This window comes from Oncorhynchus keta, chromosome 37 (genome assembly GCF_023373465.1).
Source record: "Oncorhynchus keta strain PuntledgeMale-10-30-2019 chromosome 37, Oket_V2, whole genome shotgun sequence".
Classification (NCBI taxonomy): Eukaryota; Metazoa; Chordata; class Actinopteri; order Salmoniformes; family Salmonidae; genus Oncorhynchus; species Oncorhynchus keta.
Window position 1 is genome coordinate 28,757,500 of NC_068457.1, and position 23,895 is coordinate 28,781,394.

The 23,895-nt window shown below is 41.5% G+C and overlaps 1 protein-coding gene across 5 annotated transcripts in view; it reads left to right on the top strand.

Moving 5' to 3' along the window:
- Positions 1-319: 319 nt before the first annotated feature.
- The window catches only part of LOC118379092 (uncharacterized), a 34,005-nt gene continuing 10,429 nt past the window's right edge, over positions 320-23,895 (top strand). For 3 of the 5 annotated variants that reach the window (XM_052500119.1, XM_052500122.1, XM_052500123.1), the window contains exons 1-3: positions 320-741; positions 6,411-6,598; positions 6,876-6,986. In XM_052500119.1, the coding sequence (XP_052356079.1) occupies positions 6,444-6,598; positions 6,876-6,986 (266 nt within the window). In that variant the 5' untranslated portion in view covers positions 320-741; positions 6,411-6,443. The remainder of the gene's footprint in view (positions 742-6,410; positions 6,599-6,875; positions 6,987-23,895) is intronic. The other 2 variants (XM_052500120.1, XM_052500121.1) reach the window with 2 other exon arrangements.

Genomic DNA, 23,895 nt, shown 5'->3' on the forward strand with positions numbered 1-23,895 from the left:
TGATCACCACCGTTGTTGCTTTGTAGAGCATCGTTAGTTTAGTCCTGATCAGTTTTTATGATCACCACTGTTGTTGCTTTGTAGAGCAGCTGTTGAGTTTAGTCCTGATCAGTTCTTTATGATCACCACTGTTGTTGCTTTGTAGAGCAGCTCGTTGAGTTTAGTCCTGATCAGTTCTTTATGATCACCCTCCAGTGGTTTTCTAGTCTCACTGATAACAGTCAACTCAGGTAACTCACCTTTCAGGTTTAAATGTGTGTACTGTTCTTGCTCAGAGCATGACACACCTCCCTCCCTGACCCCTATCCTTACCCTTCAGGACAGAAAGGGTAGCGTCAGAGAGAGACAGAGACAGACAGAGACAGAGAGACAGAGTGAGTTACAGAAAGATAGAGAGAAAGAGAGAGATAGAGACAGACAGAGACAGAGAGACAGAGTGAGTTACAGAAAGATAGAAAGAGAGAGATAGAAAGAGAGAGAGAAAGAGAGAGAGACAGAGAGAAAGAGAAAGAGAGAAAGTGACAGACAGAGAGAGAGAGAGAGAGAGAGAGAGAGACAGAGAGAGTTACAGAAAGATAGAGAGAGAGAGACAGAGAGAAAGAGAGCGAGACAGAGAAAGAGAGAGAGAGAGAGACAGAGAGACAGAGTGAATTACAGAAAGATAGAGAGACAGAGAGAGAGAGAGAAAATCCTCTATTCCACGACCATCAGCCACTATTGTGAACACTGGTCTTCTTCACGGTGAGTTCAAATCAAATCAAATGTTATTTGTCACATACACATGGTTAGCAGATGTTAATGCGAGTGTAGCGAAATGCTTGTGCTTCTAGTTCCGACAATGCAGTGATAACCAACAAGTAATCTAACTAACAATTCCAAAACTACTGTCTTATACACAGTGTAAGGGGATAAGGAATATGTACATAAGGATATATGAATGAGTGATGGTACAGAGCAGCATACAGTAGATGGTATCGAGTACAGTATATACATATGAGATGAGTGTGTAGACAAAGTAAACAAAGTGGCATAGTTAAAGTGGCTAGTGATACATGTATTACATAAGGATGCAGTCGATGATGTAGAGTACAGTATATACATATGCATATGAGATGAATAATGTAGGGTAAGTAACATTATATAAGGTAGCATTGTTTAAAGTGGCTAGTGATATATTTACATCATTTCCCATTATTAAAATGGCTGGAGTTGGGTCAGTGTCAATGACAGTGTTTCCCATTTTCATTTGCTGAGTTTCTTACAAATTGGTGCATTCACCTTATGACATCCAGTGGAACATGATACAATAGTGCATCTAAATCTTTTAAGGGGGGTGAGAAGATTACTTTATCCTATCTAGGTATTCCTTAAAGAGGCAGCAGCCACTCAATGTTAGTGGTGGCTGTTTAACAGTCTGATGGCCCTGAGATAGAAGCTGTTTTTTCTCTCGGTCCCAGATTTGATGCACCTTACTGACCTTGTTCTGGATTAAGGAAAGTGAACAGGCAGTGGTTCGGGTGGTTGATGTTGATGATCTTTAGTTCCTGTAACAAAGGTGTCCTGGAGGGCAGGTAGTTTGCCCCCGGTGACGTTGTGCAGTCCTCACTACCCTCTGGATGCCACGGTTGAACAACAGGCGGTGATACATGCCAGGATGCTCTCGATTGTGCATCTGTAGTTTGTATGCTTTTGGTGACAAGCCAAATTTCTTCACTGAGGTTGAATTATGCCATAGTGGCAATTCAGTTTGTCTGTGATTATGCCATAACTTAAAACAGCTACCCTCTCCACTACTGTTCCCGATGTGGATAGGGGGTGTTCCCTCTGCTGTTTCCTGAAGTCCACGATCATCTCCTTAGTTTTAAGACGTTGAGTGTGAGGTTATTTTCCTGCAACAGGGCCCTCACCTCCTCCCTTATGCCACTAGCGTTGTTGGTAATCAAGCCTACCACTGTTATGCCATACAGGAGAGGGCAACACTATTAAGCCCCCGTGTTGAGGATCAGCAATGTTGTTGCCACCCTTTTAGCCAGTACCCAGTTGCACACGAGACCCAGGGTCTCGATTAAGCCATAACAACACTATTAAGCCATAGCAACACTCAAAGCACTTCATGATTAAGCCCTGACATGGTGGGAAGCATTGGGAAGTGGTTTACTATTAAGCCCTGACAACACTAGTAAGCCATGACAACACTATTAAGCCATAGCAACACAATTAAGCCATAGCACACACTATTAAGCCATAGCAACAATATGCTCTAAGCCGGCTGGGGACAACTGGGCCTGCAGCCTTGCATGACGTTTAAATGTCACTCACCTCGGCTGCAGTGAAGGAAGCGCATGTTTTCGTTGCAGTCAGTGGCACTGTATTGTCCTAAGCGGGCCAAAAAGTTATTTAGTCTGCCTGGGAGCAAGACACGTGACTGGGCTGGGTTTCTTCTTGTAGTCCGTGATTGACTGTAGACCCTGCCACATGCCTCTTGTGTCTGAGCCATTGAATTGAGATTCCACTAGCTTGTTTAATAGCCCGGAGGCTGACCACTAAACAGATACATCTATCATTTTCTATAAAGAGGGTACATCTTTTAGTGGTCTCTTTGGTAGTAGGCTCTTTGGTAAGTCTCTATTAGTAGTCTCTTTGGTATAGTCTCTTTGGTTAGTCTCTTTGGTAGTAGTCTCTTTGGTAGTAGTCTCTTTGGTAGTGGTCTCTTTGGTAGTGGTCTCTTTTAGTGGTCTCTTTGGTAGTGGTCTCAGTAGTCTCTTTGGTAGTGGTCTCTTTGGTAGTGGTCTCTTTGGTAGTGGTCTCTTTGGTAGTGGTCTCTTTGGTAGTGGTCTCTTTTAAGTCTCTTTGGTAGTGGTCTCTTTGGTAGTGGTCTCTTTGGTAGTGGTCACTATCGTTTGAGTTTCACAGTTAGAAAACACATGATATTGATTAGATGCATCATTAAGAGCAGTTGGTAGCTGGCATTTCCGTATCCCTGTGTGTTTTTCTGAGATGACTTTGTTTGTTAAGGAAAGGTTATGGCATTCAGTGTTCTGCACAGTTCTAGTGCAACACAGCAACACTATTATGCCATAGCAACACTATTAGCCATAGCCATAGCAACACTATTATAAGCCATGACAACACTATTAAGCCATGACAACACTATTTATAGCCCTATTATGAGCAACACTATTAAGCCATAGCAACACTATTAAGCTAGCAACACTAGCAACAATAGCCATAGCAACACAATTAAGCCATAGCAACACTATTAAGCCATAGCAACACAATTAAGCCATAGCAACACAATTAAGCCCTGACAACACTATTAAGCCATAACAACACTATTAAGCCATAACAACACTATTAAGCCATAACAACACTATTAAGCCATAGCAACACTATTAAGCCATAGCAACACTATTAAGCCCTGACAACACTATTAAGCCATAGCAACACAATTAAGCCATAACAACACTATTAAGCCCTGACAACACTATTAAGCCATAACAACACTATTAAGCCCTGACAACACTATTAAGCCATAGCAACACTATTAAGCCATAGCAACACTATTAAGCCGTAACAACACTATTAAGCCATAGCAACACTATTAAGCCCTAACAACACTATTAAGCCATAGCAACACTATTAAGCCCTAATAACACCCCTTTAGCCCTAGCAACACAATTAAGCCATGGCAACACAATTAAGCCATAACAACACTATTAAGCCATAGCAACACTATTAAGCCATAGCAACACTATTAAGCCATAACAACACTATTAAGCCATAACAACACTATTAAGCCATAACAACACTATTAAGCCATAACAACACTATTAAGCCATAACAACACTATTAAGCCATGACAACACTATTAAGCCCTGACAACACTATTAAGCCATAACAACACCATTAAGCCCTGACAACACTATTAAGCCCTGACAACACTATTAAGCCATAACAACACTATTAAGCCATAACAACACTATTAAGCCATAACAACACTATCAAGCCATAACAACACTATTAAGCCATAGCAACACTATTAAGCCCTGACAACACTATTAAGCCCTGACAACACTATTAAGCCATAACAACACTATTAAGCCCTGACAACACTGTTAAGCCCAGACAACACTATTAAGCCATAACAACACTATTAAGCCATAACAACACTATTAAGCCATAGCAACACTATTAAGCCATAGCAACACTATTAAGCCCTGACAACACTATTAAGCCATAGCAACACAATTAAGCCATAACAACACTATTAAGCCATAGCAACACTATTAAGCACTGACAACACTATTAAGCCATAACAACACTATTAAGCCCTGACAACACTATTAAGCCATAGCAACACTATTAAGCCATAGCAACACTATTAAGCCGTAACAACACTATTAAGCCATAGCAACACTATTAAGCCCTAACAACACTATTAAGCCATAGCAACACTATTAAGCCCTAATAACACCCCTTTAGCCCTAGCAACACAATTAAGCCATGGCAATACAATTAAGCCATAACAACACTATTAAGCCATAGCAACACTATTAAGCCCTGACAACACTATTAAGCCATAACAACACTATTAAGCCATAACAACACTATTAAGCCATGACAACACTATTAAGCCATGACAACACTATTAAGCCCTGACAACACTATTAAGCCATAACAACACTATTAAGCCCTGACAACACTATTAAGCCCTGACAACACTATTAAGCCATAACAACACTATTAAGCCATAACAACACTATTAAGCCATAACAACACTATTAAGCCATACCAACACTATTAAGCCCTGACAACACTATTAAGCCCTGACAACACTATTAAGCCATAACAACACTATTAAGCCCTGACAACACTATTAAGCCCTGACAACACTATTAAGCCATAACAACACTATTAAGCCATAACAACACTATTAAGCCATAACAACACTATTAAGCCATAACAACACTATTAAGCCATAACAACACTATTAAGCCATAACAACACTATTAAGCCATAACAACACTATTAAGCCATAGCAACACTATTAAGCCCTGACAACACTATTAAGCCATAACAACACTATTAAGCCATAGCAACACTATTAAGCCATAGCAACACTATTAAGCCCTGACAACACTATTAAGCCCTGACAACACTATTAAGCCATAACAACACTATTAAGCCCTGACAACACTATTAAGCCCTGACAACACTATTAAGCCATAACAACACTATTAAGCCCTGACAACACTATTAAGCCATAACAACACTATTAAGCCATAGCAACACTATTAAGCCATAACAACACTATTAAGCCCTGACAACACTATTAAGCCATAACAACACTATTAAGCCATAACAACACTATTAAGCCATAACAACACTATTAAGCCATAACAACACTATTAAGCCATAGCAACACTATTAAGCCATAGCAACACTATTAAGCCATAGCAACACTATTAAGCCCTGACAACACTATTAAGCCATAACAACACTATTAAGCCATAACAACACTATTAAGCCCTGACAACACTATTAAGCCATAACAACACTATTAAGCCATAACAACACTATTAAGCCATAACAACACTATTAAGCCATAGCAACACTATTAAGCCATAGCAACACTATTAAGCCATAGCAACACTATTAAGCCCTGACAACACTATTAAGCCCTGACAACACTATTAAGCCATAACAACACTATTAAGCCCTGACAACACTATTAAGCCCTGACAACACTATTAAGCCATAACAACACTATTAAGCCATAACAACACTATTAAGCCATAACAACACTATTAAGCCATAACAACACTATTAAGCCATAACAACACTATTAAGCCATAGCAACACTATTAAGCCCTGACAACACTATTAAGCCCTGACAACACTATTAAGCCATAGCAACACTATTAAGCCCTGACAACACTATTAAGCCATAACAACACTATTAAGCCATAACAACACTATTAAGCCATAACAACACAATTAAGCCCTGACAACACTATTAAGCCATAACAACACTATTAAGCCATAACAACACTATTACGCCATAACAACACTATTAAGCCATAGCAACACTATTAAGCCATAGCAACACTATTAAGCCATAGCAACACTATTAAGCCACAGTGAAACAAAGTCTGCTGTTCTCAACCATTTAAGTTTGTGATTGTTCAATCATAACTTGGGCTCTGTGTGGTGAACATTATTGCATAATCAAACATACCATCTAGCACGCCATTCTTAACCACATCAGGAAGCGTTCCTCATCAAACAGATACATCCACATGCAGGTATGTCCTCAGGACAGGTCATTGGAATGTTGAAACGTAGCAGGTGACCCAGGTTGTGAGTGTTCATCACACCAATATCTCTGTTACATTTCATGTTTCTTCTAGCACAGACTGGAACATCCTCGCCTGCTTTCTGCGATGTCTGTTTTCAGTCAGAAGTCGAAGCCTGTCAGATGGAGTCAGGAGATGAGTGCCAGTCAGAACAACGTTGACAGCAGCAGGAAGAAGACCAGTCTGCTGAAAGACAACAGCTGGATCAGACGCAGCATGGAGGAGGAGGAGGAGCTAGTGGAGTAAGTGGGACACACAAACACACACACACACACACACACACACACACACACACACACACACACACACACACACACACACACACACACACACACACACACACACACACACACACACTGTGTGGAGAGGTTCTGAGCTGTCTCAAATCTACTGACACTGTCACCATAGTAAGAAGTTTACCAATGTCAAACATCTAAATGATTTGACAATATCAAATTTGGTAGAATTCTCTCTCTCTCTAACATCCATCTCCCTCTGTCTGTTTAATGCTAACCACAGCCTGCAGTCGGAGGTGGGCCAGCCCGTCCCTGCTAGCCTGTCCCTGCCAGCCCGTCCCTGCCAGCCCGTCCCTGCCAGCCCCAGCACCCCAGTCAACCATCTGACCAAGAGGTACATTTGCATTGTGTTTATCTTAGCAGCGTTCCTGCCTAGAAGGCCAGCATCCCGGAGTCGCCTCTTCACTGTTGACGTTGAGACTGGTGTTTTGCGGGTACTATTTAATGAAGCTGCCAGTTGAGGACTTGTGAGGTGTACTTGTCCTCTTGCTCAGTTGGGAGTGGGAGGCCCCGGTGCACAACGCCAGTTTGCGTCTTTCTTTGAAGGGAGTAGTACACAGCATTGTACGCGATCTTCAGTTCCTTGGCAATTTCTGGCATTGAATAGCCTTCATTTCTCAGAACAAGAATAGACTGATAAGTTTCAGAAGAAAGTTCTTTGTTTCTGGCCATTTTGAGCCTGTAATTGAATCCACAAATGCTGACGCTCCAGATACTCAACTAGTTTCAAGAAGGTCAGTTTTATTGCATCTTTAATCAGGACAACAGTTTTCAGCTGTGCTAACATAATTGCAAAAGGGTTTTCTAATGATCAATTAGCCTTTTAAAATGATAAACTTGGATGAGCTAACACAACGTGCCCTTGGAACACAGGAGTTGACTTCCGCTGATGTCGGGTCCTCTCCTATGTACGGGCGGCGCTCGGCGTCGGGTCCTCTCCTATGTACGGGCGGCGCTCGGCGTCGGGTCCTCTCCTATGTACGGGGCGCGCTCGGGTCGGGTCCTCTCCTATGTACGGGCGCGGCGTCGGGGTCCTCTCCTATGTACGGGGGCGGCGGGCTCCTATGTACGGGCGGCGCTCGGCGTCCTCCTCTCCTATGTACGGGCGGCGCTCGGCGTCGGGTCCTCTCCTATGTACGGGCGGCGCGGCGCGGCGTCGGGTCCTCTCCTATGTACGGGCGGCGCTCGGCGTCGGGTCCTCTCCTATGTACGGGCGGCGCTCGGCGCCGGGTCCTCTCCTATGTACGGGCGGCGCTCGGCGTCGGGTCCTCTCCTATGTACGGGCGGCGCTCGGCGTCGGGTCCTCTCCTATGCGGGCGGGCGGCGTCCTCTCCCGGGCGGCGCTGGCGGGTCCTCTCCTATGTACGGGCGGCGCTCGGCGTCGGGTCCTCTCCTATGTACGGGCGGCGCTCGGCGTCGGGTCCTCTCCTATGTACGGGCGGCGCTCGGCGTCGGGTCCTCTCCTATGTACGGGCGGCGCTCGGCGTCGGGTCCTCTCCTATGTACGGCGGCGCTCGGCGTCGGGTCTTCCTACGGGCCATCGGCGATCCACTTTTCATGTACGGGCGGCGCTCGGCGTCGGGTCTTTCCATGTGATCCACTTTTTTTCCGTGTTTTTGTCTTGTTTTTCCTCACACCTGGTTTCAATTCCCTCAATCACTTGTTGTGTATTTAACCCTCTGTTTCCCCCCATGTCTTTGTGTGGGATTGTTTATTGTAAATGCTTGTGCACGTGTAGTTTGGTGCCCGAGGGGTTTTTGTACCCAATTATTCTTGTTATTTTTATGCCGTGGGTTTTGCTATTAAACTTCTCCGGCTTTAGTTCTGCTCTCCGGTGTCTGACTTCCCTGCCACCGGTTACACCCCTTACAGGAGTGGTGCTGATAGTGGGCCTCTGGAGCCTATGTAGATATTCCATTTTAAAAATCTGCCTTTTCCACCAACAATCAATAACAACATTAACAATGTCTACACTGTATTTCTGATGAATTTGATGTTATTTTAAATGGACAAAAAAATGTGCTTTTCTCTAACTAGATATCTACTATCTGGTAGTCAGTGTTTTCTCTAACTAGATATCTACTATCTGGTAGTCAGTGTTTTCTCTAACTAGATATCTACTATCTGGTAGTCAGTGTTTTCTCTAACTAGATATCTACTATCTGGTAGTCACAGTGTTTTCTCTAACTAGATATCTACTATCTGGTAGTCAGTGTTTTCTCTAACTAGATATCTACTATCTGGTAGTCACAGTGTTTTCTCTAACTAGATATCTACTATCTGGTAGTCAGTGTTTTCTCTAACTAGATATCTACTATCTGGTAGTCAGTGTTTTCTCTAACTAGATATCTACTATCTGGTAGTCAGTGTTTTCTCTAACTAGATATCTACTATCTGGTAGTCAGTGTTTTCTCTAACTAGATATCTACTATCTGGTAGTCACAGTGTTTTCTCTAACTAGATATCTACTATCTGGTAGTCACAGTGTTTTCTCTAACTAGATATCTACTATCTGATAGTCAGTGTTTTCTCTAACTAGATATCTACTATCTGGTAGTCAGTGTTTTCTCTAACTAGATATCTACTATCTGGTAGTCAGTGTTTTCTCTAACTAGATATCTACTATCTGGTAGTCAGTGTTTTCTTTAACTAGATATCTACTATCTGATAGTCAGTGTTTTCTCTAACTAGATATCTACTATCTGGTAGTCAGTGTTTTCTCTAACTAGATATCTACTATCTGGTAGTCAGTGTTTTCTCTAACTAGATATCTACTATCTGGTAGTCAGTGTTTTCTTTAACTAGATATCTACTATCTGGTAGTCAGTGTTTTCTCTAACTAGATATCTACTATCTGGTAGTCACAGTGTTTTCTCTAACTAGATATCTACTATCTGGTAGTCACAGTGTTTTCTTTAACTAGATATCTACTATCTGATAGTCAGTGTTTTCTCTAACTAGATATCTACTATCTGGTAGTCAGTGTTTTCTCTAACTAGATATCTACTATCTGGTAGTCACAGTGTTTTCTCTAACTAGATATCTACTATCTGATAGTCACAGTGTTTTCTCTAACTAGATATCTACTATCTGGTAGTCACAGTGTTTTCTCTAACTAGATATCTACTATCTGGTAGTCAGTGTTTTCTTTAACTAGATATCTACTATCTGATAGTCAGTGTCTTCTCTAACTAGATATCTACTATCTGGTAGTCACAGTGTTTTCTCTAACTAGATATCTACTATCTGGTTTTCTCTAACTAGATATCTACTATCTGGTAGTCACAGTGTTTTCTCTAACTAGATATCTACTATCTGGTAGTCACAGTGTTTTCTCTAACTAGATATCTACAGTGTTTTTTACATTACATTTAAGTGTTTTCATTTAACTAGATATCTCTTATCAGGTACTCACAAGTTTTGCATACACTTATGACAACCAGTGGAACAGTGTTTTGCATCTAAATCTTGTTGGGGGAGAAGGATTTCTCTTACTTACCCTATCCTAGGTATCTTGGTAGTCAGGTGGGGTTTCAGGTGTCTAACCGGAAGGTGGTGATTGACTCAGCTGTCCTGGCGTCTAAGTTTGTTCCACCATTGGGGGCCAGTGCAGCTAACAGTTTTGACTGGGCTAGTCGGGAAGTGTTTTCAGTGGTAGGGACTAGATAGGCCACTAGGTGGATGTCACAGTGCCCTTGTTTGGGTGTAGGGCCTATCAGAGCCTGGAGGTACAGTGTTCCCCTAACTAGATATCTACTATCGTAGGCGAGCACCATGGTATCTACTATCTGGATCACGTGTTTTCTCTAACTGGAAGCCAGTGGAGAGAGCGGAGGAGCGGGGTAACGTGAGAGAACTATCTGGGAAGTGTTTTCTCTAACTAGATATCTACGTATCTGGATAGTCACAGTGTTTTAATGATATCTACAGGCTGAGCCCAGCCACAGTGTTTGCAGATATCTACTATCTGGAGATGACAGTGCCTGGATTAGGACCTGCGATATCTACTATCTGTGTGAGCAGTGTTTTCTCTAACTAGATATCTACTATGTTGTAGTCAGCATGAACCTCAGGAACGGGACATCTACTATGATGTTAGTTGAGAACGTCAACTAGATATCCACTATCACGCCAGTGTTCTTAGCGCTCTGGGAGGAGGACACAATGGAGTTGTCTAACTAGATATCTAGATCATGGTAACAGTGTTTTCTTCCCCGGGAGGAAGTCACAGTGAGCTCCGTCTTGCTGAGGTTCAGCTTGAGGTGGTGATGTTTTCCTAACTGATATGTCTATCAGACATGCAGAGATATCTACTGTCACAGTGCGATTCGCCACTGGTCTATCTGGTAGTCAAAGGAGAGAGATTAATTGTGTGTCGTCTGCATAACAATGATAGGAGAGACCATGTGAGGTTATGACAGAGCCAAGTGACTTGGTGTATAGCGAGATATAAGAGAGGGCCTAGAACAGAGCCCTGGGGGACACCAGTGGTGAGAGTGTTTTGAGGAGACAGATTACTATCTGGTACGCCACCTGTTTTCTCTAACTAGACCTGTCAGGTAGGACGTTTTCCAAGCGTATCTACTATCTGGTAGTCAGTGTTTTCCCTAACTAGATAGAGGAGGATCTGATGGTTCACAGTATCGAAGGCTAGCCGATATCTACTATCTGGATGAGTCACAGTGTTTTCTCTAACTAGATAGTTACTATCTGGTAGAGCAGTGTTTTCCTCTAGATATCTACTATCTGGAAGTTTTCTCAGTTGAATGACTAGTCTTGAAACCTGACTGATTTGGATCTAACTAGAAGGTCATTCTGAGAGAGATAGCGGTAGAGCTGGCTACTATCGGCACGCTCAAGAGTTTTAACTAGGTTTTCTCTAAAAAGATATCTAGGGATCTGGTCTGTAGTTGTAACTGATATCGGAGGGATCTGAGTGTAGGTTTTTTCAGAAGGGGTAGATACTCTCGCTATCTTGAAGTCACAGTGTTTTCTCTAACGTAGCCAGCGGTAGGGATGAGTTGATGAGCGAGGTGAGGTAAGGGAGAAGGTCTCCGGAAATGGTCTGGAGAAGAGACAGGGATAGGGTCAACGGATAGGTTGTTGGTAGTCCGTGTTTTCTCAAACTAGATTTCATCTGGAGAGAGAGGGGAGAAAGAGGTCTAGCATCTGGTAGGGCAGTGTCTAGCAGAACTACTATCTGGTGTCGTTTGACTTAACTAATATCTAGGATCGGATGTCAGTGTTTTCTTTTCAAAATGGTTATCTGGTAGTCATCTGCAGAGAGGGAGGAGGGAGTGGGGGAGGATTCAGGAGGGAGGAGAAGGTGGCAAAGATATCCTAGGGTTAGAGGCAGATGCTTGGAACTTAGAATGGTAGAAAGTGGCTTTAGCAGCAGAGACAGAGGAGGAAAATCTGGTAGGAGGTGTTTTCTGAAAGATATCTACTAGGTAGCACAGTGTTTTCCTCCATTCTCTATCTGGCTGCCCAGCCCTGTTCTGTGAGCTAGATATCTACTATCTGGTAGCCACGGAGGCGGGAGGGGACTATCTGGTAGTCACAGTGCCTGGAGGATAGGGGACTATCTGGTAGTCAAAGGATGCAGTAAGGGAGGATAGGACTATCTGAGGAGGCAGAATCAGAGATAGGTTGGAGAAAGTTTGAGCAGAGGGAAGAGAAGATAGGATGGAAGAGGAGAGATAGCGGGGGAGAGAGTAGTCGAAGGTTGGGATGATATCGATACCATCCGAGTAGGGCAGTGTGGGAAGTGTTGGATGAGAGCGAGAGGGAAAAGGATACAAGGTAGTGGTCGGAGACTTGGAGGGAGTTGCAATGAGGTTAGTGGAAGAACAGCATCTAGTAAAGATGAGGTCAAGCGTATTGCCTGCCTTGTGAGTAGGGGGAAGGTGAGAGGGTGAGGTCAAAAGAGGAGAGGAGTGGAAAGAAGGAGGCAGAGAGGAATGAGTCAAAGGTAGACGTGGGGAGGTTAAAGTCGCCCAGAACTGTGAGAGGTGAGTTTTCTCAGGAAAGGAGCTTATCAAGGCATCAAGCTCATTGATGAACTCTCCGAGGGAACCTGGAGGGCGATAAATGATAAGGATGTTAAGCTTGAAAGGGCTGGTAACTGTGACAGCATGGAATTCAAAGGAGGCAATAGACAGATGGGTAAGGGGAGAAAGAGAGAAAGACCACTTGGGAGAGATGAGGATCTACCGGTGCCACCACCCGCTGACCAGAAGCTCTCGGGGTGTGCGAGAACACGTGGGCGGACGAGGAGAGAGCAGTAGGAGTAGCAGTGTTATCTGTGGTGATCCATGTTTCCGTCAGTTTCCGTCAGTGCCACTATCTGATAGTCACAGTGTTTTCTCTAACTAGATATCTACTATATGGTAGTCACAGTATTTTCTCTAACTAGATATCTACTATCTGGTAGTCACAGTGTTTTCTCTAACTAGATATCTACTATCTGGTAGTCACAGTGTTTTCTCTAACTAGATATCTACTATCTGGTAGTCAGTGTTTTCTCTAACTAGATATCTACTATCTGGTAGTCACAGTGTTTTCTCTAACTAGATATCTACTATCTGGTAGTCACAGTGTTTTCTCTAACTAGATATCTACTATCTGGTAGTCACAGTGTTTTCTCTAACTAGATATCTACTATCTGGTAGTCAGTGTTTTCTCTAACTAGATATCTATTATCTGATAGTCACAGTGTTTTCTCTAACTAGATATCTACTATCTGGTAGTCACAGTGTTTTCTCTAACTAGATATCTACTATCTGGTAGTCAGTGTTTTCTCTAACTAGATATCTACTATCTGGTAGTCAGTGTTTTCTCTAACTAGATATCTACTATCTGGTAGTCACAGTGTTTTCTCTAACTAGATATCTACTATCTGGTAGTCACAGTGTTTTCTTTAACTAGATATCTACTATCTGATAGTCAGTGTTTTCTCTAACTAGATATCTACTATCTGGTAGTCAGTGTTTTCTCTAACTAGATATCTACTATCTGGTAGTCACAGTGTTTTCTCTAACTAGATATCTACTATCTGATAGTCACAGTGTTTTCTCTAACTAGATATCTACTATCTGGTAGTCACAGTGTTTTCTCTAACTAGATATCTACTATCTGGTAGTCAGTGTTTTCTTTAACTAGATATCTACTATCTGATAGTCAGTGTCTTCTCTAACTAGATATCTACTATCTGGTAGTCACAGTGTTTTCTCTAACTAGATATCTACTATCTGGTAGTCACAGTGTTTTCTCTAACTAGATATCTACTATCTGGTAGTCACAGTGTTTTCTCTAACTAGATATCTACATTTACATTACATTTAAGTCATTTAGCAGACGCTCTTATCCAGAGCGACTTACAAATTGGTGCATACACCTTATGACAACCAGTGGAACAGCCACTTGCATCTAAATCTTGTTGGGGGGAGAAGGATTACCTACCCTTACTTACCCTATCCTAGGTATTCCTTGAAGAGGTGGGGTTTCAGGTGTCTCCGGAAGGTGGTGATTGACTCCGCTGTCCTGGCGTCGTGAGGGAGTTTGTTCCACCATTGCGGGGCCAGAGCAGCGAACAGTTTTGACTGGGCTGAGCGGGAACTGTACTTCCTCAGTGGTAGGGAGGCGAGTAGGCCAGAGGTGGATGAACGCAGTGCCCTTGTTTGGGTGTAGGGCCTGATCAGAGCCTGGAGGTACTGAGGTGCCGTTCCCCTCACAGCTCCGTAGGCGAGCACCATGGTCTTGTAGCGGATGCGAGCTTCAACTGGAAGCCAGTGGAGAGAGCGGAGGAGCGGGGTGACGTGAGAGAACTTGGGAAGGTTGAACACCAGACGGGCTGCGGCGTTCTGGATGAGTTGTAGGGGTTTAATGGCACAGGTTTTCTCTAACAGGGAGCCCAGCCAACAGCGAGTTGCAGTAATCAAGACGGGAGATGACAAGTGCCTGGATTAGGACCTGCGCCGCTTCCTGTGTGAGGCAGGGTCGTACTCTGCGGATGTTGTAGAGCATGAACCTACAGGAACGGGACACCGCCTTGATGTTAGTTGAGAACGTCAGGGTGTTGTCCAGGATCACGCCAAGGTTCTTAGCGCTCTGGGAGGAGGACACAATGGAGTTGTCAACCGTGATGGCGAGATCATGGAGTCGGGCAGTCCTTCCCGGGAGGAAGAGGAGCTCCGTCTTGCTGAGGTTCAGCTTGAGGTGGTGATCCGTCATCCACACTGATATGTCTGCCAGACATGCAGAGATGCGATTCGCCACCTGGTCATCAGAAGGGGGAAAGGAGAAGATTAATTGTGTGTCGTCTGCATAGCAATGATAGGAGAGACCATGTGAGGTTATGACAGAGCCAAGTGACTTGGTGTATAGCGAGAATAAGAGAGGGCCTAGAACAGAGCCCTGGGGACACCAGTGGTGAGAGCGCGTGGTAATAATAATAATAATATAATAATATATGCCATTTATCAGACGCTTTTATCCAAAGCGACTTACAGTCATGTGCATACATTCTACGAATGGGTGGTCCCGGGATCGAACCCACTACCCTGGCATTACAAGCGCCATGCTCTACCAACTGAGCTACAGAAGGACCACAGAAGGAGACAGATTCTCGCCACGCCACCTGGTAGGAGCGACCTGTCAGGTAGGACGAATCTAGCGTGGGCCGCGCCGGAGATGCCCAACTCGGAGAGGGTGGAGAGGAGGATCTGATGGTTCACAGTATCGAAGGCAGCCGATAGGTCTAGAAGGATGAGAGCAGAGGAGAGAGAGTTAGCTTTAGCAGTGCGGAGCGCCTCCGTGATACAGAGAAGAGCAGTCTCAGTTGAATGACTAGTCTTGAAACCTGACTGATTTGGATCAAGAAGGTCATTCTGAGAGAGATAGCGGTAGAGCTGGCCAAGGACGGCACGCTCAAGAGTTTTGGAGAGAAAAGAGAGAAGGGATACTGGTCTGTAGTTGTTGACATCGGAGGGATCTAGTGTAGGTCTTTTTCAGAAGGGTGCAACTCTCGCTCTCTTGAAGACGGGAGGGACGTAGCCAGCGGTCAGGGATGAGTTGATGAGCGAGGTGAGGTAAGGGAGAAGGTCTCCGGAAATGGTCTGGAGAAGAGAGGAGGGGATAGGGTCAAGCGGGCAGGTTGTTGGGCTATCGGCCGTCACAAGACGCGAGATTTCATCTGGAGAGAGAGGGGAGAAAGAGGTCAGAGCATAGGGTAGGGCAGTGTGAGCAGAATCAGCGGTGTCGTTTGACTTAGCAAACGAGGATCGGATGTCATCGACCTTCTTTTCAAAATGGTTGACGAAGTCATCTGCAGAGAGGGAGGAGGGATCTGGGGGGAGGATTCAGGAGGGAGGAGAAGGTGGCAAAGAGCTTCCTAGGGTTAGAGGCAGATGCTTGGAACTTAGAATGGTAGAAAGTGGCTTTAGCAGCAGAGACAGAGGAGGAAAATGTAGAGAGGAGGAGTGAAAGGATGCCAGGTCCGCAGGGAGGCGAGTTTTCCTCCATTTCCGATATCGGCTGCCCGGAGCCCTGTTCTGTGAGCTCGCAATGAGTCGTCGAGCCACGGAGCGGGAGGGGAGGACCGAGCCGGCCTGGAGGATAGGGGACATAGGGAGTCAAAGGATGCAGTAAGGGAGGAGAGGAGGGTTGAGGAGGCAGAATCAGGAGATAGGTTGGAGAAAGTTTGAGCAGAGGGAAGAGAAGATAGGATGGAAGAGGAGAGAGTAGCGGGGAGAGAGAGCGAAGGTTGGGACGGCGCGATACCATCGAGTAGGGGCAGTGTGGGAAGTGTTGGATGAGAGCGAGAGGGAAAAGGATACAAGGTAGTGGTCGGAGACTTGGAGGGAGTTGCAATGAGGTTAGTGGAAGAACAGCATCTAGTAAAGATGAGGTCAAGCGTATTGCCTGCCTTGTGAGTAGGGGGGAAGGTGAGAGGGTGAGGTCTAAAAGAGGAGAGGAGTGGAAAGAAGGAGGCAGAGAGGAATGAGTCAAAGGTAGACGTGGGGAGGTTAAAGTCGCCCAGAACTGTGAGAGGTGAGCCGTCCTCAGGAAAGGAGCTTATCAAGGCATCAAGCTCATTGATGAACTCTCCGAGGGAACCTGGAGGGCGATAAATGATAAGGATGTTAAGCTTGAAAGGGCTGGTAACTGTGACAGCATGGAATTCAAAGGAGGCAATAGACAGATGGGTAAGGGGAGAAAGAGAGAAAGACCACTTGGGAGAGATGAGGATCCCGGTGCCACCACCCCGCTGACCAGAAGCTCTCGGGGTGTGCGAGAACACGTGGGCGGACGAGGAGAGAGCAGTAGGAGTAGCAGTGTTATCTGTGGTGATCCATGTTTCCGTCAGTTTCCGTCAGTGCCACTATCTGATAGTCACAGTGTTTTCTCTAACTAGATATCTACTATATGGTAGTCACAGTATTTTCTCTAACTAGATATCTACTATCTGGTAGTCACAGTGTTTTCTCTAACTAGATATCTACTATCTGGTAGTCACAGTGTTTTCTCTAACTAGATATCTACTATCTGGTAGTCACAGTGTTTTCTCTAACTAGATATCTACTATCTGGTAGTCACAGTGTTTTCTCTAACTAGATATCTACTATCTGGTAGTCACAGTGTTTTCTCTAACTAGATATCTACTATCTGGTAGTCACAGTGTTTTCTCTAACTAGATATCTACTATCTGGTAGTCACAGTGTTTTCTCTAACTAGATATCTACTATCTGGTAGTCAGTGTTTTCTCTAACTAGATATCTACTATCTGGTAGTCAGTGTTTTCTCTAACTAGATATCTACTATCTGGTAGTCACAGTGTTTTCTCTAACTAGATATCTACTATCTGGTAGTCACAGTATTTTCTCTAACTAGATATCTACTATCTGGTAGTCACAGTGTTTTCTCTAACTAGATATCTACTATCTGGTAGTCACAGTGTTTTCTCTAACTAGATATCTACTATCTGGTAGTCAGTGTTTTCTCTAACTAGATATCTACTATCTGGTAGTCAAAGTGTTTTCTCTAACTAGATATCTACTATCTGGTAGTCACAGTGTTTTCTCTAACTAGATATCTACTATCTGGTAGTCACAGTGTTTTCTCTAACTAGATATCTACTATCTGGTAGTCAGTGTTTTCTCTAACTAGATATCTATTATCTGATAGTCACAGTGTTTTCTCTAACTAGATATCTACTATCTGGTAGTCACAGTGTTTTCTCTAACTAGATATCTACTATCTGGTAGTCACAGTGTTTTCTCTAACTAGATATCTACTATCTGGTAGTCAGTGTTTTCTCTAACTAGATATCTACTATCTGGTAGTCACAGTGTTTTCTCTAACTAGATATCTACTATCTGGTAGTCACAGTGTTTTCTCTAACTAGATATCTACTATCTGGTAGTCAGTGTTTTCTCTAACTAGATATCTACTATCTGGTAGTCACAGTGTTTTCTCTAACTAGATATCTACTATCTGGTAGTCACAGTGTTTTCTCTAACTAGATATCTACTATCTGGTAGTCACAGTGTTTTCTCTAACTAGATATCTACTATCTGATAGTCACAGTGTTTTCTCTAACTAGATATCTACTATCTGGTAGTCAGTGTTTTCTCTAACTAGTTATCTACTATCTGGTAGTCACAGTGTTTTCTCTAACTAGATATCTACTATCTGGTAGTCAGTGTTTTCTCTAACTAGATATCTACTATCTGGTAGTCACAGTGTTTTCTTTAACTAGATATCTACTATCTGGTAGTCAGTGTTTTCTCTAACTAGATATCTACTATCTGGTAGTCACAGTGTTTTCTTTAACTAGACATCTACTATCTGGTAGTCAGTGTTTTCTCTAACTAGATATCTACTATCTGGTAGTCACAGTGTTTTCTTTAACTAGATATCTACTATCTGGTAGTCAGTGTTTTCTCTAACTAGATATCTACTATCTGGTAGTCACAGTGTTTTCTTTAACTAGACATCTACTATCTGGTAGTCACAGTGTTTTCTCTAACTAGATATCTACTATCTGGTAGTCACAGTGTTTTCTCTAACTAGATATCTACTATCTGGTAGTCACAGTGTTTTCTCTAACTAGATATCTACTATCTGGTAGTCAGTGTTTTCTCTAACTAGATATCTACTATCTGGTAGTCAGTGTTTTCTCTAACTAGATATCTACTATCTGGTAGTCAGTGTTTTCTCTAACTAGATATCTACTATCTGGTAGTCAGTGTTTTCTCTAACTAGATATCTACTATCTGGTAGTCAGTGTTTTCTCTAACTAGATATCTACTATCTGGTAGTCACAGTGTTTTCTCTAACTAGATATCTACTATCTGGTAGTCACAGTGTTTTCTCTAACTAGATATCTACTATCTGGTAGTCAGTGTTTTCTCTAACTAGATATCTACTATCTGGTAGTCAGTGTTTTCTCTAACTAGATATCTACTATCTGGTAGTCACAGTGTTTTCTTTAACTAGATATCTACTATCTGGTAGTGACAGTGTTTTCTCTAACTAGATATCTACTATCTGGTAGTCACAGTGTTTTCTCTAACTAGATATCTACTATCTGGTAGTCACAGTGTTTTCTCTAACTAGATATCTACTATCTGGTAGTCACAGTGTTTTCTCTAACTAGATATCTACTATCTGGTAGTCACAGTGTTTTCTCTAACTAGATATCTACTATCTGGTAGTCAGTGTTTTCTCTAACTAGATATCTACTATCTGGTAGTCAGTGTTTTCTCTAACTAGATATCTACTATCTGGTAGTCACAGTGTTTTCTCTAACTAGATATCTACTATCTGGTAGTCAGTGTTTTCTCTAACTAGATATCTACTATCTGGTAGTCACAGTGTTTTCTCTAACTAGATATCTACTATCTGGTAGTCACAGTGTTTTCTCTAACTAGATATCTACTATCTGGTAGTCACAGTGTTTTCTCTAACTAGATATCTACTATCTGGTAGTCAGTGTTTTCTCTAACTAGATATCTACTATCTGGTAGTCAGTGTTTTCTCTAACTAGATATCTACTATCTGGTAGTCACAGTGTTTTCTCTAACTAGATATCTACTATCTGGTAGTCAGTGTTTTCTCTAACTAGATATCTACTATCTGGTAGTCACAGTGTTTTCTCTAACTAGATATCTACTATCTGGTAGTCACAGTGTTTTCTCTAACTAGATATCTACTATCTGGTAGTCAGTGTTTTCTCTAACTAGATATCTACTATCTGGTAGTCACAGTGTTTTCTCTAACTAGATATCTACTATCTGGTAGTCAGTGTTTTCTCTAACTAGATATCTACTATCTGGTAGTCACAGTGTTTTCTCTAACTAGATATCTACTATCTGGTAGTCACAGTGTTTTCTCTAACTAGATATCTACTATCTGGTAGTCACAGTGTTTTCTCTAACTAGATATCTACTATCTGGTAGTCAGTGTTTTCTCTAACTAGATATCTACTATCTGATAGTCAGTGTTTTCTCTAACTAGATATCTACTATCTGGTAGTCAGTGTTTTCTCTAACTAGATATCTACTATCTGGTAGTAGGTGTTTTCTCTAACTAGATATCTACTATCTGGTAGTCACAGTGTTTTCTCTAACTAGATATCTACTATCTGGTAGTCAGTGTTTTCTCTAACTAGATATCTACTATCTGGTAGTCAGTGTTTTCTCTAACTAGATATCTACTATCTGGTAGTCACAGTGTTTTCTCTAACTAGATATCTACTATCTGGTAGTCACAGTGTTTTCTCTAACTAGATATCTACTATCTGGTAGTCACAGTGTTTTCTCTAACTAGATATCTACTATCTGGTAGTCAGTGTTTTTTCTAACTAGATATCTACTATCTGGTAGTCACAGTGTTTTCTCTAACTAGATATCTACTATCTGGTAGTCACAGTGTTTTCTCTAACTAGATATCTACTATCTGGTAGTCACAGTGTTTTCTCTAACTAGATATCTACTATCTGGTAGTCACAGTGTTTTCTCTAACTAGATATCTACTATCTGGTAGTCAGTGTTTTGTCTAACTAGATATCTACTATCTGGTAGTCATAGTGTTTTCTCTAACTAGATATCTACTATCTGGTAGTCACAGTGTTTTCTCTAACTAGATATCTACTATCTGGTAGTCACAGTGTTTTCTCTAACTAGATATCTACTATCTGGTAGTCAGTGTTTTCTCTAACTAGATATCTACTATCTGATAGTCAGTGTTTTCTCTAACTAGATATCTACTATCTGGTAGTCAGTGTTTTCTCTAACTAGATATCTACTATCTGGTAGTAGGTGTTTTCTCTAACTAGATATCTACTATCTGGTAGTCACAGTGTTTTCTCTAACTAGATATCTACTATCTGGTAGTCAGTGTTTTCTCTAACTAGATATCTACTATCTGGTAGTCAGTGTTTTCTCTAACTAGATATCTACTATCTGGTAGTCACAGTGTTTTCTCTAACTAGATATCTACTATCTGGTAGTCACAGTGTTTTCTCTAACTAGATATCTACTATCTGGTAGTCACAGTGTTTTCTCTAACTAGATATCTACTATCTGGTAGTCAGTGTTTTCTCTAACTAGATATCTACTATCTGGTAGTCACAGTGTTTTCTCTAACTAGATATCTACTATCTGGTAGTCACAGTGTTTTCTCTAACTAGATATCTACTATCTGGTAGTCACAGTGTTTTCTCTAACTAGATATCTACTATCTGGTAGTCACAGTGTTTTCTCTAACTAGATATCTACTATCTGGTAGTCACAGTGTTTTCTCTAACTAGATATCTACTATCTGGTAGTCACAGTGTTTTCTCTAACTAGATATCTACTATCTGGTAGTCAGTGTTTTCTCTAACTAGATATCTACTATCTGGTAGTCACAGTGTTTTCTCTAACTAGATATCTACTATCTGATAGTCACAGTGTTTTCTCTAACTAGATATCTACTATCTGGTAGTCAGTGTTTTCTCTAACTAGATATCTACTATCTGATAGTCAGTGTTTTCTCTAACTAGATATCTACTATCTGGTAGTCAGTGTTTTCTCTAACTAGATATCTACTATCTGGTAGTAGGTGTTTTCTCTAACTAGATATCTACTATCTGGTAGTCACAGTGTTTTCTCTAACTAGATATCTACTATCTGGTAGTCAGTGTTTTCTCTAACTAGATATCTACTATCTGGTAGTCAGTGTTTTCTCTAACTAGATATCTACTATCTGGTAGTCACAGTGTTTTCTCTAACTAGATATCTACTATCTGGTAGTCAGTGTTTTCTCTAACTAGATATCTACTATCTGGTAGTCAGTGTTTTCTCTAACTAGATATCTACTATCTGGTAGTCACAGTGTTTTCTTTAACTAGATATCTACTATCTGGTAGTCACAGTGTTTTCTCTAACTAGATATCTACTATCTGGTAGTCACAGTGTTTTCTCTAACTAGATATCTACTATCTGGTAGTCACAGTGTTTTCTCTAACTAGATATCTACTATCTGGTAGTCACAGTGTTTTCTCTAACTAGATATCTACTATCTGGTAGTCAGTGTTTTCTCTAACTAGATATCTACTATCTGGTAGTCACAGTGTTTTCTCTAACTAGATATCTACTATCTGATAGTCAGTGTTTTCTCTAACTAGATATCTACTATCTGGTAGTCAGTGTTTTCTCTAACTAGATATCTACTATCTGGTAGTAGGTGTTTTCTCTAACTAGATATCTACTATCTGGTAGTCACAGTGTTTTCTCTAACTAGATATCTACTATCTGGTAGTCAGTGTTTTCTCTAACTAGATATCTACTATCTGGTAGTCAGTGTTTTCTCTAACTAGATATCTACTATCTGGTAGTCACAGTGTTTTCTCTAACTAGATATCTACTATCTGATAGTCACAGTGTTTTCTCTAACTAGATATCTACTATCTGGTAGTCAGTGTTTTCTCTAACTAGATATCTACTATCTGGTAGTCAGTGTTTTCTCTAACTAGATATCTACTATCTGGTAGTCAGTGTTTTCTCTAACTAGATATCTACTATCTGGTAGTAGGTGTTTTCTCTAACTAGATATCTACTATCTGGTAGTCACAGTGTTTTCTCTAACTAGATATCTACTATCTGGTAGTCAGTGTTTTCTCTAACTAGATATCTACTATCTGGTAGTCAGTGTTTTCTCTAACTAGATATCTACTATCTGGTAGTCACAGTGTTTTCTCTAACTAGATATCTACTATCTGGTAGTCAGTGTTTTCTCTAACTAGATATCTACTATCTGGTAGTCAGTGTTTTCTCTAACTAGATATCTACTATCTGGTAGTCACAGTGTTTTCTTTAACTAGATATCTACTATCTGGTAGTCACAGTGTTTTCTCTAACTAGATATCTACTATCTGGTAGTCACAGTGTTTTCTCTAACTAGATATCTACTATCTGGTAGTCAGTGTTTTCTCTAACTAGATATCTACTATCTGGTAGTCAGTGTTTTCTCTAACTAGATATCTACTATCTGGTAGTCAGTGTTTTCTCTAACTAGATATCTACTATCTGGTAGTCACAGTGTTTTCTCTAACTAGATATCTACTATCTGGTAGTCACAGTGTTTTCTCTAACTAGATATCTACTATCTGGTAGTCAGTGTTTTCTCTAACTAGATATCTACTATCTGGTAGTCAGTGTTTTCTCTAACTAGATATCTACTATCTGGTAGTCAGTGTTTTCTCTAACTAGATATCTACTATCTGGTAGTCACAGTGTTTTCTTTAACTAGATATCTACTATCTGGTAGTCAGTGTTTTCTCTAACTAGATATCTACTATCTGGTAGTCACAGTGTTTTCTCTAACTAGATATCTACTATCTGGTAGTCACAGTGTTTTCTCTAACTAGATATCTACTATCTGGTAGTCACAGTGTTTTCTCTAACTAGATATCTACTATCTGGTAGTCACAGTGTTTTCTCTAACTAGATATCTACTATCTGGTAGTCACAGTGTTTTCTCTAACTAGATATCTACTATCTGGTAGTCACAGGGTTTCTCTAACTAGATATCTACTATCTGGTAGTCACAGTGTTTTCTCTAACTAGATATCTACTATCTGGTAGTCAGTGTTTTCTCTAACTAGATATCTACTATCTGGTAGTCAGTGTTTTCTCTAACTAGATATCTACTATCTGGTAGTCAGTGTTTTCTCTAACTAGATATCTACTATCTGGTAG